We start from the raw sequence: 16,030 nt of genomic DNA, 5'->3' as shown, positions 1-16,030 counted from the left end.
TGGTGGGCAGGTGCAGAGATCTACTCGTCTTGCAGCTGCCCAAGACAAGCCTCATATGTAAGTTCCCTTGCTTATTAAATTGCTACCTACCAATCTGGAGTACCTCTTTCTTGGGTCTCTCCTTGCCCTCCATGTATGGGAGCCAGCCCAACAGGAGCCAGAATCAGAGCTTGGGGTGGGTGGGCTCTTCTCAATCATGGGGGTGGGAGAACAAGCCTTGAGCAACTAGACCTAGGTGGGTAAATTCCTGGCAAATACGCTGCCATTGTCATTACCAACCCCACTCCCCTAGGCTTGCATTATACACAGTCTGGGAGAGAGACACCATTTACATAGACCAAACATGAATGATGTTCCCTGAGTTGGCCAACATGGCAGATATGTACCTCCAACCTTCCTATTTATGGCAGACATTGCTAATCAGTCAGTCTCTGCTCAGTCTAGTCAAAGGCTCAGAATCCTTCCCCTGAGACAAACTCAGGGTCTCAGACAGCCATTGCTGATTCCTCAGAACTAACATATGAGAGTCTAAGTATCTGCCATCATTTACCCTGATGTCTTGGAGCCTGTCAAACAGAGAGAGGCTGGGGAAAAACCACTTCACTCTTTTATTGGGAGGGGAATACACTCCGTCACAATGCAAGGCTCTGAACCCAGCAAGATCTCTAGCTCGAGATGCAGCTGGTTGGCCGTGACTCTGTAGTGACCCTTGATGAAACCCTGGGTAGCACAGGAGTGGCACCTCCAATAGGCCTGGATGATGCGGGCAGCGTTGAGCAAACAGCAATACCGCCGATGGATGCGCCACATGCGGACCCAGGACTGCAGCCTGACTGCTGCCCACTCCCTCTGTATAAAGGTCTCCAGTGCCATCCGCCGCTTATCCTCCAGCAGCTTCACTAGCTTCTGCCTCCACCAGTTCTGAATGATCAAAGCTCTGAGGGCCGCATGCAGCAGCGTCCGGCGCACCAGCGTACCACGCCACCAGGCCTGGATCTTTACGACTTCCGGATCACTGGTAGGGGGTTTATTTTGGTTTCCTGTGATCTAGCAAGAAAAAAGAGGAGACATTCAGAAAATATTTCCCACCTACTTCAGCCCTAGGGTATGCCAGGAACAGACTCTGATTCCCTATCAATAATCATCCCTTCTTCTGAACCTCAGAAGCACTGGGCAAGGCACTGGCTGGAACCAGAAGACCAAAAGTTGTCTTCGCTAGCCCTCTCTGGTTAATGGACGTGGACACATCACGTTGACTTCTGAATCTCAGAGTCCCCAACTGTAAAATGGGAGTACATCTGCCCTGGCCACCAGTTTTACACAGATCAAGTTGGCAAGACTAAGGCAAACGCTATGATCTATGAGTCAAAGGGTTACCATGTTCCACGTGAGCCTGCACTCCCAACCAAGATCTATAACCCTTCCCTTCAGATCCCACCCATCTGCTGGAGAAGTGGCATCCTTTGCTAATCCTGCCCTTTCATCCTTGACTCCAGCTCCAATTCACAACCTACTCTCTTCCTCTGTCATGCCATAGTATTGAAAGTTTCCCCCATCCCAAAACGTTCTACCTCTCTTATCTCTTCCCCATCTTCACTTCTCTTGACTTTCACACTTTAAATCTTAACAAGCAAACATAGATGTACAAGCTCAAACACACACACACACACACACACACACACACAATATTGATTAAGCCAAGCTTCCCAAATGTTGGCCATTCCATTCTGCAAACACGGCCCCCATATTCCCAGCCCCAGCCCTGTATGGTATGCGGAGAGGAGGTGATACTTCTCTGGGGGTCTTATTAGCATCATCCACTCTCTTTGTCTCAACCATATTCATAGGGTTAGCCTGAAAACAAAATGATGAAAGAGGACAGATAAGAATGAGTTAATTCCTGCTCTTAGCTCTGGACCATGCAAAAGACACTAGCCATAAGCACTAAGACACAAGGACCAGAGACATCCAAGTCAGGGCTCCTCCTACCTCCATATTCTTCTCTGAGGTCAGTGGTGCTGAAGATAAACCATTCAGTTCCCCTTTCTCCTGAGGCTCATCTTTAGTGTGTTCATTAATTTTTTTAGGCTGGTCCTTCTCCTGAAATCAGCGGTTAAGGGAAAGGCAAGAGTAAGGCTGCTCTCTCTCGTACTTCATCCAGTATCCCACATATTCCCAGCTTCCAGGGTTTCCCAGAGTATTATTCAAATGTCAGAGGGTTCCCTCACCCAGAGAGATCTATAGGGACATCTCTAAAAAGCATGGTTTGTCTGTCTCTCTCTTACTCACCACTGGTCCCACATGGATTGGGTGCAGATGGTTCAAATCCCCTCAGGTCTATGTTCCTCTAGCCATGGTGTGGGTAGAAAAAGTGGAGGGGAGAGACCTATGATGTCATAATGGCAGCTATGACTCAGGCACCAAGATGGCTCCCAGTAGTTTAGCCCTCTCCAAGGAAAAAATGACTAGTGAGCATGCATAGAAAGCAAGTTGACTCTGCAGGCTTGGGAAAAAGTGCACAAACTTGAGCATTCAGCACCACCCTAGGGAAAACAAATGGGAGGCTATCAGAATACAGCCTGACTTTGAGGGTTGAGAGAAAGCATACAATCTTAAGAGTCCCTCCCCTCAAGTGGGAACAAGAAGTGTGGAGCAGGCAAATGCATAGAAAAGCTCTGAGAAAGCATCAGAATCCTTAGCAGGGCTGACAGACAGAAAGGGGAAGAAAGCTCAACTAAAGAAATAATAGCTGAGAATGTCCAAATCCAGGAAAAGATTTGGACTTCCAGTTCATGACACTCATAGGTCCCCAGATTCAATCCAAAGGGATCTTATCAAAGACATAATATTGCAAAACTGTCTAAAATCAAAGACAAAGAAAGAATTTTAAAAGCAGCAAGAGAATAAAAAATTCTCACATATAAGGAAACTCCCACAAGGCTATCAGTGGATTTCTCAGCAGAAACCTTACAGGCCATGAGAAAGTGGGATGATATATTTAAGTGCTGAAAGAAAAATCTGCCAACCAAGAATACTTTACCCAGCAAAGCTGTCCTGTAGAAAGGAAGGCAAGATAAAGACTTTCCCAGACAAAAGGTGAGGGGGTTCATCACCACTAGACCTGCCTTACAAGAAATGCTGAAAGGAGTTCTTCAAGCTGAAATGAAAAAGGACACTAATTAGTAACAGAAAACATATGAAAAAATAAAACACACTGGTAAAACTAAGTATATAGTCAAATTCAGAATACTCTAATACTGTAATTTGGTGATGTGTTAATTACTCAACTCTAGTATAAAGGTTACAGGATAAGAGTATTAAAAATAGCTATAGCTACAATAATTTGTTATAAATACACAATATAAAAAGATGTAAATTGTGACATCAAAAACAAAATTAGGGGAGGAGTAACAGGGTGGGGTAGATGTATGCAATTGAAGTTGCTATCAACTTAAAATAGACTATTATAACTATAAGATATTTTATGTAAGCCTCAAAGTAGCCACAGAGTAAAAACCTATAAAGATACACAAAAGATAAAAGAAGGGAATCAAAGCATATCGCTATGGAAAAACACCAATTCACAAAGGAAGAGAGCATGAGAGGGAGAAAGGAACAAAGGAACTACAAAGCTGCCAGAAAATAAGCAATAAGATGGCATTAATAAGTCTTCATTATCAATAAGTACTTTAAATATAAATGAATTAAGTTCTCCAATCAAAAGATAGAGAGTGGCTAAATGGATTAAAAAAAAAAAAAAAAAAGCCCAACTATATGCTGCCTAACAAAGACTCACTTCAGTTTTAAGGATAAACAAAGGCTAAAAGTGAAGGGATGGAAAAAGATATTCCATGTAAATGGAACCCAAAAGAAAGCAGGGACAACCACACTCATATCAGACAAAATAGACTTTAAGTCAAACTATAATAAGAGACAAAGAAAGTCATTTTATAATGATAAAGGGATCAGTTCATCAAGAAGTTGTAACAATTTAAAAGAACACTGGAGAATCTAAATATATTAAGCAACTACTAACAGATCTGAAAGGAGAAGAAAACAACAATATAATAACAGCAGGGGACTTCAACACCCTACTTTCTACAATGGATAGGAAAATGTCTCCATGGACATTGACACCTTCACCAACTTGAACCCCTGTGTGCTGCTGTTGGGCCCTGGGGGCTGGCTGAAAATCAATAAGGGAAAATTGGACTTGAGCTATACTTTAACCAAATGGACCTAATAGACATATACAGATATATACAGAATATTCCAACAGCACAAGAATACACATTCTTCTCAAGTGCACACAGAACATTCTCCAGAATAGATCATATGTAAGGTCACAAAACAAGTCTTAACAAATTTAAGAAGATTGAATCATACCAAGTATCTTTTCTGATCATAATGATATGAAACTAGAAATCAATAACAGAAGGAAAACTGGAAGACTCACAAATATGTGGAAATTAAACAACACACTCCTGAACAACAAATGGATCAAAGAAAAAAAATCATGAAACAAACAAAAATGGAAACACAACATACCAAAACTTATGGAATGCAGCAAAAGTAGTTCTAAGAGGGAATTTTGTAACAATAAATGCCTACATTAAGGAAAAAGAAAGATCTCAAATAAAAACCTAACTTTACACTTCAAGGAACTAGAAAAAAAATTAGCCCAAAGCTAGCATAAGGAAGGAAATAACAAAGACCAGAGCAGAAATAAAGGAAATGGAGACCAGAAAAAAACAATATAAGAAATCACAAAAACTAAGCTATATTTTTAAAAGACAAAAAAATTGACAAACTTTAGTTAGACTAAGAAAAAAAAGAGAAGACTCAAATAAATAAAATCAGAAATGAAAGAAGAGACCTTACAACTGATACCACAGAAACACAAAAGATCATAAGAGACTACTATGAACAACTGTATGCCAACAAGTAGGATAACCTAGAAGAAATGGATAAACTCCTAGAAATATACAATCTACCAAGACTGAATCATGAAGAGATAGAAAATCTGAACAGACCAATAGTGAGTAAGAAGATTGAAGCAGTAATCAAAAGCCTCCCAACAAAGATAAGACCAGAACCTGATGGCTTTACTGGTGAATTCTACCAAACATTTAAAGACGAATTAATACCAATCCTTCTCAAGCTCTCTCAAAAAATTTAAGAGGTGGGAACACTTCCAAACTCGTTTTATGAAGACAGCATTATCCTGATACCAAAGCCAGACAAGGACGCTACAAGAAAAGAAAACTACAGGCCAATATCCCTGAAGAACATAGATACAAACATTCTCAACAAAATAATAGCAAACCAAATTCAACAGCACTTTAAAAGGATCATACATCACAATCAAGTGGGATTTATCCCTGGGATGCAAGGATGGTTCAACATATGCAAATTAATAAATGTGATATACCACATTAACAGAATGAAGGATAAAAATCATATGATCATCCCAATAGATATAGAAAAAGCATTTGAAAAATTCAAAATCCTTTCATGATAAAGACTGTCAACAAATTTGATAGAGATGAAACGTACCTCAACATAATAAATGCCTTATATGACAAGCCCACAGCTAACATCACACTCAATAGTGAAAAGCTGAAAACTTTTCCTCTAAGATTAGGAACAAGATAAGTAAGGGTGCCCACTCTCACCACTCTTATTCAACATAGTAGTGGAAGTCCTAGCCACAGCTATTAGGTGAGAAAAGTAATAAAAGGCATCCAAATTGGAAAAGAAAAATTAAAATGATCTCTAATTGCAGAAACATGATCCCAAATATTAAAAGCCCTAAATTCTCCACCAATAAATTGTTAGAACTAATAAACGAATTCGGTAAGGTTTCTGGGTACAAAGTCAAGACAAAAATCAGTTGTGTTATTATACACTAACAAGAGCAAAAGATACCTGGAGACAAATGAAAATGAAAATACGACATGCCAAAATCTATGGGATACAGCAAAAGTGGTTCTAAGAGGGAAGTTTATAGCAATTCAGGCCTACCTCAATGAATAAGAAAAATCCCAAATAAAATAAGCAGTCTAACATTGCACCTAAAGGAACTGGAAAAAGAAGAACAAACTGCTTCCAAATTAGCAGAAGGAAGGAAATAATAAAAATCAGAGTGGAAATAAATGAAATAGAGACTTAAAAAAAACAATAGGAAAAGTGAATGAAACCAAGAGCTGGTTCTTTGAAAAGATAAACAAAATTGAAAAACCTTTAGCTAGACTCGCGAAGGAAGAAAGAGAGAAGCCTCAAATAAATAAAATCAAAAATGAAAGAGGAGAAATTACAACAGACACTTCAGAAATACAAAAGATCATAAGAGAATACTATGAAAAGCTATACACCAACAAATTGGATAATCTAGAAGAAATGGATAAATTCTGAGAATCATACAACCTTCCAAAACTGAATGAAGAAGAAATCAAAAATTTGAATAGACCAATCACCAGTAAGGAGATTGAAACAGTAATTAAAAATCTCCCAAAAAATAAAAGTCTAGGACCAGATGGCTTCCCTGGTGAATTCTACCAAATATTCAAAGACTTAATAACTATCCTTCTCAAATTCTTCCAAAAAATTGAAGAGGAGGGGAAGCTTCCTAACCCATTCTATGAAGCCAACATTATCCTGATACCAAAACCAGACAAGGACAACACAAAAAAAAGAGAATTACAGGCCAATATCACTGATGAACATAGATGCAAAAATCCTCAGCAAAATACTAGCAAATCAAATACAACAATACGTTAAAAGGATCATACACCACGATCAAGTGGGATTTATTCTCGGGATGCAGGGATGGTTCAACATCTGAAAATCAATCAATGTGATACCCCACATTAACAAAATGAAGAATAAAAATCACATGATCATCTCATTAGATACAGAGAAAGCATTTGACAAAATACAGCATCCATTTATGATAAAAACTCTAAATAAAATGGGTATAGAAAGAAAATACCTCAACATGATAAAGACTGTATATGACAAACCCACTGCTAATATCATTCTCAGTGGAGAAAAACTGAAAGCTATCCCTTTAAGAAGAGGAACCAGACAAGGATGCTCACTTTCACCTTTCTTATTTAACATAACATTGGAAGTCCTAGCCAGAGCAATCAGGCAAGAAAAAGAAATAAAATGGATCCAAATTGGAAAGGAAGAAGTGAAACTGTCACTGTTTGCAGATGACATGATTTTATATCTAGAAAACCCTAAACAGCCTCAAAAAAACTTTTAGAAATAAGAAATGAATACAGTCAAGTTGCAGGATCCAAAATCAACATACAAAAATCAGTTGTGTTTCTATACACTAACAACAAAGTAGCAGAAAGAGAAATTAAGAATACAATCTCATTTACAATTGCAACAAAAAGAATAAAATACTCAGGAATAAACTTAACCAAAAGGTGAAAGATTTTTACACTGAAAATTATAAAACATTGTTGAAAGAAATTGAAGAGGACACAAAGAAATGGAAAGATATTCCGTGCTCTTAGATTGGGAGAATTAGTTAAAATGTCCATACTTCCTAAAGCAATCTGTGGATTCAATGCAATCCCTGTCAAAGTTCCAACAACATTTTTCACAGAAATGGAACAAAGAATCCTAACATTTATATGGAACAACAAAAGACTCCAAGTAGCCAAAGGAATCCTGAAAAAAAAGAACAAAGCTGGAGGTATCACACTCCCTGATTTCAAAATATACTGCAAAGACATAGTAACCAAAACAGCATGGTGCTGGCACAAAAACAGACAGACAGATCAATGGAACAGATCCGAGAGCCCAGAAATAAACCCACACATCTACGGACAGCTAATTTTCAACAAGGGAGCCAAGAATATATAATGGAGAAAGGAGAGTCTCTTCAATAAATAATGGTGTTGGACAGCCACATGTAAAAGAATGAAAGTAGACCATTATCTTACACCATATACAAAAATAAACTCAAAATGGATTAAAGACTTGAATGTAAGATCTGAAACCATGAAACTTCTAGAAGAAAACACAGGCAGCACACTCTTCAACTTCGGTCTTAGCAGCATTTTTTCCAATACCATGTCTGACCAGGCAAAGGAAACAATAGAAAAAATAAACAAATGGGACTATATCAAACTAGAAAGTTTTTGCACAGCAAAAGCAACCATCAACAAAACGAAAAGACAACCTAACAATTGGGAGAAGATATTTGCAAATCATATATCAGATAAGGGATTAATATACAAAATATACAAAGAATTCATACATCTCAACAACAACAAAACTAACAACCCAATTTAAAAATGGGCAAAAGATCTGAACAGAGATTTCTCTAAAGAAGATATACAGATGGCCAACAGGCATACGAAAAGATGCTCAACATCATTAACTATCAGGGAAATGCAAATCAAAACTACAATGGGGGCCGGCCCCATGGCCAAGTGGTTAAGTTTGCGCGGTCTGCTTTGGCGGCCCAGTGTTTCACTGGTTCGGATCCTACATGTAGACATGGCACCACTCATCAGGCCAGACTGAGGCAGCATCCCACATGCCACAAGTAGAAAGACCCACAACTGAAATATACAGCTATGTACTGGGGGGATTTGGGTAGAAAATGCAAAAAAAAAAAAAAAGATTAGCAACAGTTGTTAGCTCAGGTGCCAATCTTTAAAAAAATAAAACTACAATGAGATAGCACCTCACTCCCACCAGAATGGCTATAATTAATAAGACAGGAAATTTATTTACTAATAAGCATTAGAGAGGATGTAGAGAGAAGGGAACCCTCATACACTGCTGGTGGGAGTGCAAACTGGTGCAGCCACTATGGAAAACAGTATGGAGTATCCTCAGAAAATTAAGAATAGATCTATCATACAATCCAGGTATTCCACTGCTGGGTATTTATCCAAAGAACTTGAAAACACAAATGCATAAAGATCCATGCACCCCTATGCTCATCACAGCATCATTCACAATAGCCAAGACTTGGAGCAACCTAGGTGCCCATCAAGGGATGAACGGATAAAGAAGATATGGTATATATACACAATGGAATACTACTCAGCCATAAGAAATGATGAAATCCGGCCATTTGTGACAACATGGATGGACCCTGAGCGTATTATGCTGAGTGAAACAAGTCAGAGGGAGAAAGCTAAATACCGTATGATCTCACTCAGAAGATAAAAACAACAACAAACAAATACATAGCAATGGAGATTGGATTGGTGGTTATCAGTGGGGAAGTGGGGAGGGAGGAGGGAGAAAGGAGTGATTAGACACAAATGTGTGGTGATGGATTGTAATTAATCTTTGGGTGGTGAACATGATGCAATCTACACAGAATTCAAAATATATTATGATGTACACCTGAAATTTATTGTTTAATGTTATAAACCAATGTTACCGCAATTTAAAAAAAAAAAGGACGAGAAAGGCCAGCCCCATGGTGTAGTGGTTAAGTTCAGCGCACTCCACTTCTGTGGCCCAGGTTCATGGGTTCAGATCCTGGGCACAGCCCTACACCACTTGTCAGCCATGCTGTGGTGGTGACCCACATACAAAGTAGATGAAGACTGGCACAGATGTTAGCTCAGGGCTAATCCTCCTCAAATAAAAAAAAGAGGAAGATTGGCAACAGACATTAGCTTAGAGCAAATCTTCCTCAGGAAAAAAAAAGACAAGAGATAACAAGACCTGGTGAGGCTGTAGAGAAAAGGGAAACTTTGTGCACGGTTTGCGGAATGTAAATTGGTACAGCCACTACAAAAGTAGTATGGAGTTTCCCCCCAAATTAAAAATATAACTAGGATATGATCAGCAATCCCACTTCTGGATATATATCCAAAGGAAATTAAATAACTATCTCAAAGAGAAACCTGTACTCCCCTGTTCACTGAATCCACATTAGCCAAGACATGGAAACAACCTACGTGGCCATCAACAGATGAATGGATTTTAAAAATGTGATATATAGATGAATGTGTTTATATCTATAGATAGATAGATGATATAGACAGATACAGATATATATTGGAATATTATTCAGCCATGAGAAAGAAGGAAATCCTTCCATTTGCAATGACATGAACCTAGAGGAATTATACTAAGTAAAATAACTCAGTCAGAGAAAGACAAATACTTTACCATCTCATTTCTATGTGGAGTCTGAAAAAAAATCGAATTCATAAAAACAAGAGTGATTTCTAGTGGTTACCAGAGGCTCAGGGGTTAGTAAGATGGGGAGAAGCTGGTCAAAGGATACAGGTCTTCAGCTATCAGATGAATAAGATCTGGGAATCTAATGTACAGCATAGTGACTATAGTTAATAACACTATATGCATATTTGAAATTTTCTAAAAGGATATCAAGTGTTCTCACCAAAAAAAGAAAAAGGTAACTATGTGAGGTGATGGATGTGTTAATCAACCTGATTGTGGTAACAATTTCACTAAGTATACTTATATCAAATCATCCTATTGTATGCTTTAAATATATTTGTCAATTTTACCTCAAAAAAAGCTGGAGGGAAAAAAGTCCAAGTGAACCAAATTTAAACAGAAGTTGGTGGCTGCTTTCATGCCTGTGAATCCTTACTAAATTTCTGGATACAGCGACATGGAGGGGTGAGTCTGCCATATGCAGAGACATGTTGATAAGTAGAGCAGAAACCAGCTGAACTTTCAACTGATGCGTGTGAGCTATTAGACTAATGGCTCCCTGGAAAAGCCCCACACGCAGAGTCGTCTGCAATCACCACTCTTCTCATCGGGCTTCTGCTGGATCAGAGAGCCGGTGACTGAGCTGGATGGCAGAGAGTGATCTCGAGTCTCACAGTGCTAAGATTCCACAGTTCTTAGGAAGAAAGGGGTCTTATCCCACCCACAAGACACTTGAAACTGAGGTGGATGACAATTAACTAAAGTGGCAAGCCAGTCCCAATCCAACAGAACTCCTGATTATTTGACAAATGGCCTGCCTTCATCTCCACTGCTTTTATCCACAGTGCTTGGCACACAATTTAAAAACAAGACACATGAAGAAGTAGGAAAATATGACCTGTGATCAAAAGGAAAAAATCAATAGAAGCAGATCCATAGATGACTCATATGTCAGAATTAGCAGACAAGGACTCTAAAATAACTAATATGATATAAATGTGGATATAATGGATAAAGAATTTAGAGTAAAAGGTAGACAAAATGAGTGAAAAGATGGAGGATTTCAGCAGACAAGTAGAAACTCTAAAAAACAAATAAAAGAACTAAGTAGAAATTCTAAAACTGAAAAATACAATATCCAAAATATATACTTCACTGGATAGGGTAACAAAAGAAAAGATTGTTGGGCTGGCCTGGTGGCACAGAGGTTGAGTTTGCACATTCCGCTTCGGGCGCCCAGGGTTCGCTGGTTTGGATCCCGGGTGCAGACATGGCACCACTTGGCAAGCCATGCTGTAGTAGGCGTCCCACATATAAGGTAGAGGAAGATGGGCATGGATGTTAGCTCAGGGCCAGTCTTCCTCAGCAAAAAGAGGAGGATTGGCAGCAGATGTTAGCTCAGGGCTAATCTTCCTCAAAAAAAAGAAAAGATTATTAAGCTCAAAGACAGGTCAAAAAAGTACACAAACGTGATAAATACAAATGAAACCACATGTAGGCACAACATAGTGAAATTGCCAAAACAGATAAAAAGAAAATCTTTAGAAAGAAATCAGGGGAAAAGGTTGCATTACATTTAGGGGAAGAAAAATTAAAATGATAGATGACTTGCCATCATAAAGAAACAGAAGCCAGAAGAAAATGGAATGACATTGTGAAGTGCTAAAGAAATGGGGAAAAAGCCAACCTAGAATTCTATACTCAGAAAAATAACCTTCAAAAATAAAGATATGGAAATAAAACAAAAAAGTCTGCTCTTACCACTTCTATTTAACAATGTACTAAAGGTCCTAGCCAGTGCAATAAGGTAAGAAAGTGAAACGCAACGCCTAAAAAGATATTTTAAAGAATTGTGTCTGTGTTATTTGCAGACAGCATGATTATGTACATAAAAATTCCCAAAGAAATATACCCCAGAAACTACTAGAACTGTTAAGGGAATTTAGTAAGCAAGGAAGACACCCATGGTGTTCTTTGCACATATTTGTGAATATACTAAAAACCATTGAACTGTATACTTTAAATGAGTGAATTGTATGGCATGTGAATTATATCTCAGTAAAACTCAATAAAGTTTAAAAATAAAAAGCACCCCCAAAATTGGAAGATACAAGAGGAATATGCAAAAATCAACTATATTTCTATACATCAATGATCATTTGGGAAATTCTTGATATAGAAGTGCAAAGTTGAAGAATTTATATTATCTGATTTCAAGACTTACTGTCTTGAAAAACAATAAAGTTACTGTAATCAAGACAGTGTGGTTTTAGTGTAAGAAGAGAAACAGATCAACAAAACAGAAAAGAGAAGCTAGAAATAGACTCACATTTACACAGTCTATTGATTTTTTTTAATGTACCAAGATAATGCAATGCAAAAAGGAAGTGCATTTTTCAATGGAAAAGAAAGAATTTTGATCCCTATCTAACATCATAGATAAAAAGAAATTAATTCAAGATGGATCATAGACCTAAACAAAAACTAAAGCTAAAACTGTAAAGTTTCTAGAAAAAAATCCAGGACAATTATTTTGTGACCTTAGAGTTGACAAAGATTTCTTAGGACAAAGCAAGTACTAAGTATAAAATATTGACAGATCGGACTTCAACCAAATTAAAACTGTCTGCTTATTGAAAGACAGCATTTTTTAAAAGTCACAGGGGAAAAGAACATTAACAATATGTATATCTGACAAAGGACTCATATCTAGAATATAAAAACTTCTACAACTCAATAATAAAGACTGGCAACCAAAAAGAAAATGGACAAAAGGCTTAAACCAATACTTCACAAAAGAAATATACAAATGACCACTAAACACATGAAAAGTTGCTCAACATTACTCATTAGGGAAAGGTATGGTTTAAACCACAATGGCAGGGGCCAGCCCAGGGGTGCAGCAGTTAAGTTTGCATGTCTGGCTTCTCGGAGGCCGGGGGTTCACGGTCCGGATCCCGGGTGCGGACATGGCACCGCTTGGCAAAAGTCATGCTGTGGCTGGCGTCCCACGTATAAAGTAGAGGAAGATGGGCACAGATGTTAGCTCAGGGCCAGTCTTCCCAGCAAAAAGAGGAGGATTGGCAGTAGTTAGCTCAGGGCTAATCTTCCTCAAAAAAAAAAAAAATCAAGGTATAATTTATGTATAGTGAAATAAGGAAATCTTAAATGTGCAGTTAACTGAGTTTTGGCAAATGCATATATCCCATAATCTAGACCTCATCAAGATATAGAACATTTCTATCACCCCAGAAAGTTTCTTTGTGCCTCTTTCTAATCAACCTCAACTACCAGAGGCAAACACTGTTCTGATTCCTTTCGCTATTTATTAGTTTTGCATGTTTTAAAAGTTCATATAAATGGAATTATACAATATGTTCTGTTTCTTTTTCTGTAAGATTGGCCCTGACCTAACATCTGTTGCCAATCTTTTATTTTTTTTTCTTCTTCTCCCTAACGCCCCCCAGTGTATAGTTGTATATGTCGTAGTGGTAGGTCCTTCTAGTTCTGCTATATGGGATGTCGCCTCAACATGGCTTGATGAACGGTGCTAGGTCTGCACCCAAGATCTGAACCGGGGAAATCCTGGGCCTCCAAAGCAGAGTGTGCGAACTTGACCACTTGGCTACCGGGCAGGCCCCAATATATCGTATTTTGTGTTTGGCTTTTTTCCCTCAACATCATGTCTGTAAGATTTATCCATGTTATTGCATGTATCATTAATACTTTGCTTTTTATTGTTTAATAGTATTACATTTTATGAGTATACTCATAAAATTTATTTACCATTCTCCTGTTTATAGACATTTGACTTGTTTCCAGTATTTGGCTATTATGAATATAATGCTGCAACCATTCCTGTACAGGTCTTTTTGTGAACACAAATGTTTTTATTCGTTTGAGTAAATACCTAGGAGTGGAATTGCTGAACCACAGAATAGTTGTAGGTGTATGCTTAATTTTATCAGAAACAGCCAAACTAATTTCCAAATGGCTTGTTCCATCTTGCCAACACTTGGTTCTGTTTTTTTTTTTTCTTTCATTTTAGCCATCTTAATGGATACACAGTGGTATCCTACTGTGGTGTGTTTTTTTTTAGGAAGATTAGCCCTGAGCTAACTACTGCCAATCCTCCTCTTTTTGCTGAGGAAGACTGGCCCTGAGCTAACATCCGTGCCCATCTTCCTCTACTTTATACGTGGGACGCCTTCCACAGCATGGCTTCTGCCAAGCGGTGCCATATCTGCACCCAGGATCCGAACCAGCGAACCCTGGGCCGCAGAGAAGCAGAACGTGCGAACTTTACCACTGTGCCACCGGGCCGGCCCCATATACCTTGATTTTTTTATGAAGTTGAAATAAAGACATTTTCAGAAAAACAAGAGTTGAGAAAGCTTATCACCAGCAGATTCATACAACAAGAATTGCTAAAGGAAGATCCCAAATGGAAGCCCAGATCAGCAGGTAGGAATGAAAGGCTCAGAAGTGGTAAATGTGTGAGTAAACAAAAAAGATCATCTTTTAAAATTTCTTTAAAATACTGTTGAGTCCAGTGCTGTCAAGATGGAGTAAGGGTACTACAGCCAATCTTTCCCAATGACTACAAAAGAAAACCCTGGATCGAATACAAAAAGCAACTGGGTTCAGAAAAAGAAACAATAGCAGGCAGAATGGGGAAGAGTCAAAACTTGAAGAACAATTAGTTCCAGTTTCCAGGTCAAAGTTGAAGGCAGCCCGAAACGCAGAACTGCACAAGTACGGACAGCAAATAATCTAAGACAAAGCCCCTCTTTTTACAAGAAAATCAGAAAAAGACACTTCCTCAAGCCAGAGACTATGGCCAGCATCCCTTTTTGTTTCTGTTTTCCTTTCTTCTCCCATTGTCCTACCCCAAGGTTGAGCCACAGAGCTGCACTGCCACAGTGGTGGTGCTATGAGCTCCTGAAAAACCATCTCCTTGGCTAGTGGAAATGTCTAGGATACAATCCAAAATTACTCAACATACGAAGAGCCAGGAAAATCTGATTAATTATCAAGGACAATTAAATGTTTGAAGTATCAGACAAAGACTTTTAAGCAGTTATAAACATCATCCATGAGGTAAAGGTGAACCCTTTCTAAATGAATGGAAAGATAGGAGTTCTCAGAAGGGACATAAAAGCTAAAATAAAACAAAACAAAAAAGGAGCCAAATGGAAACTTTATAACGGTAATTACAATATCTAAAATAAAGAATTCACTGACAGGCTCATTAGCAGAATGGAGATGACAGAGAAATCAGTTACTGAGCTTGACTACTGAGTAATAGAAATTCGATAAGCTGAACGGAGAGAAAAAGTATTGAAAAAAATAAAAAGAGCCTCAGCAATCTGTGGAACAATATCAAAAGATCTAACATTCATGTTATTGGAGTCCCAGGAAGAAAGGAGAAGGAAATTGGTGTAGAAAGAGTTTTTGAAGAAAATAAAGGCTAAAAACTTCCCAAATTTTGTGAAAGACATAAATTTACAGATTTAAGAATCTCAGCAAACACCAAAAAGGATATATTCCATCAACAACAGCAAAACAAACAACCTGATTCAAAAATGGGCAAAGGACTTGAATAGACATTTCCCCAAAGGAGATATACGAATGGCCAATAAGCACATGAGACAATGCTCAACATCATTAATCATTAGGTAAATGCAAATCAAAATTAAAATGAGATACCACCTCACACTCATTAGGATGACTACTATCAAAAAACCATAAAATAAGTGTTGGCAAGAGTGTGGAGAAACTGGAACTTTTGTGCACTGTTGGTGGGAATGTAAAATGGTACACTCTGAAAAATAGTATGGAGGTTCCTCAAAAA

At 38.2% G+C, this 16,030-nt stretch overlaps 2 protein-coding genes across 4 annotated transcripts in view; both read right to left on the bottom strand.

Moving 5' to 3' along the window:
* Window positions 1–585: 585 nt before the first annotated feature.
* On the bottom strand, window positions 586–2,428 carry IQCF1 (IQ motif containing F1). Of its 2 annotated transcripts, XM_008513068.2 has the most exons (4): window positions 2,290–2,428; window positions 1,990–2,100; window positions 1,792–1,854; window positions 586–1,047 (listed from the first exon to the last, which is right to left on the bottom strand). In XM_008513068.2, exons 2-4 carry the CDS (start codon window positions 1,993–1,995, stop codon window positions 601–603), a joined length of 516 nt encoding a protein of 171 aa, XP_008511290.1. In that variant the 5' UTR covers window positions 1,996–2,100; window positions 2,290–2,428; the 3' UTR covers window positions 586–600. The 2 variants fall into 2 exon arrangements, with proteins under 2 accessions (XP_008511290.1, XP_008511291.1); XM_008513069.2 differs by lacking the exon at window positions 1,792–1,854.
* Window positions 2,405–16,030, bottom strand: part of RRP9 (ribosomal RNA processing 9, U3 small nucleolar RNA binding protein) — a 32,997-nt gene continuing 19,371 nt past the window's right edge. The window contains exons 14-15 of one of the 2 annotated variants that reach the window (XR_011526953.1): window positions 3,041–3,157; window positions 2,405–2,543 (exon numbers count right to left, since the gene is read on the bottom strand). Coding sequence is in view for 1 of the 2 variants with exons in the window: in XM_070575165.1 (XP_070431266.1) it covers window positions 3,116–3,157 (42 nt within the window). In the remaining variant the exon portion in view is untranslated. Of the gene's footprint in view, window positions 2,544–3,024; window positions 3,158–16,030 lie in introns of those variants that run through there. The other variant, XM_070575165.1, reaches the window with a different exon arrangement.

Source organism: Equus przewalskii, chromosome 15, assembly GCF_037783145.1.
Source record: "Equus przewalskii isolate Varuska chromosome 15, EquPr2, whole genome shotgun sequence".
Taxonomy (NCBI): Eukaryota; Metazoa; Chordata; class Mammalia; order Perissodactyla; family Equidae; genus Equus; species Equus przewalskii.
Note: the sequence above shows the minus strand (reverse complement) of the source record. Positions and strands in the feature narration are given on the sequence as shown.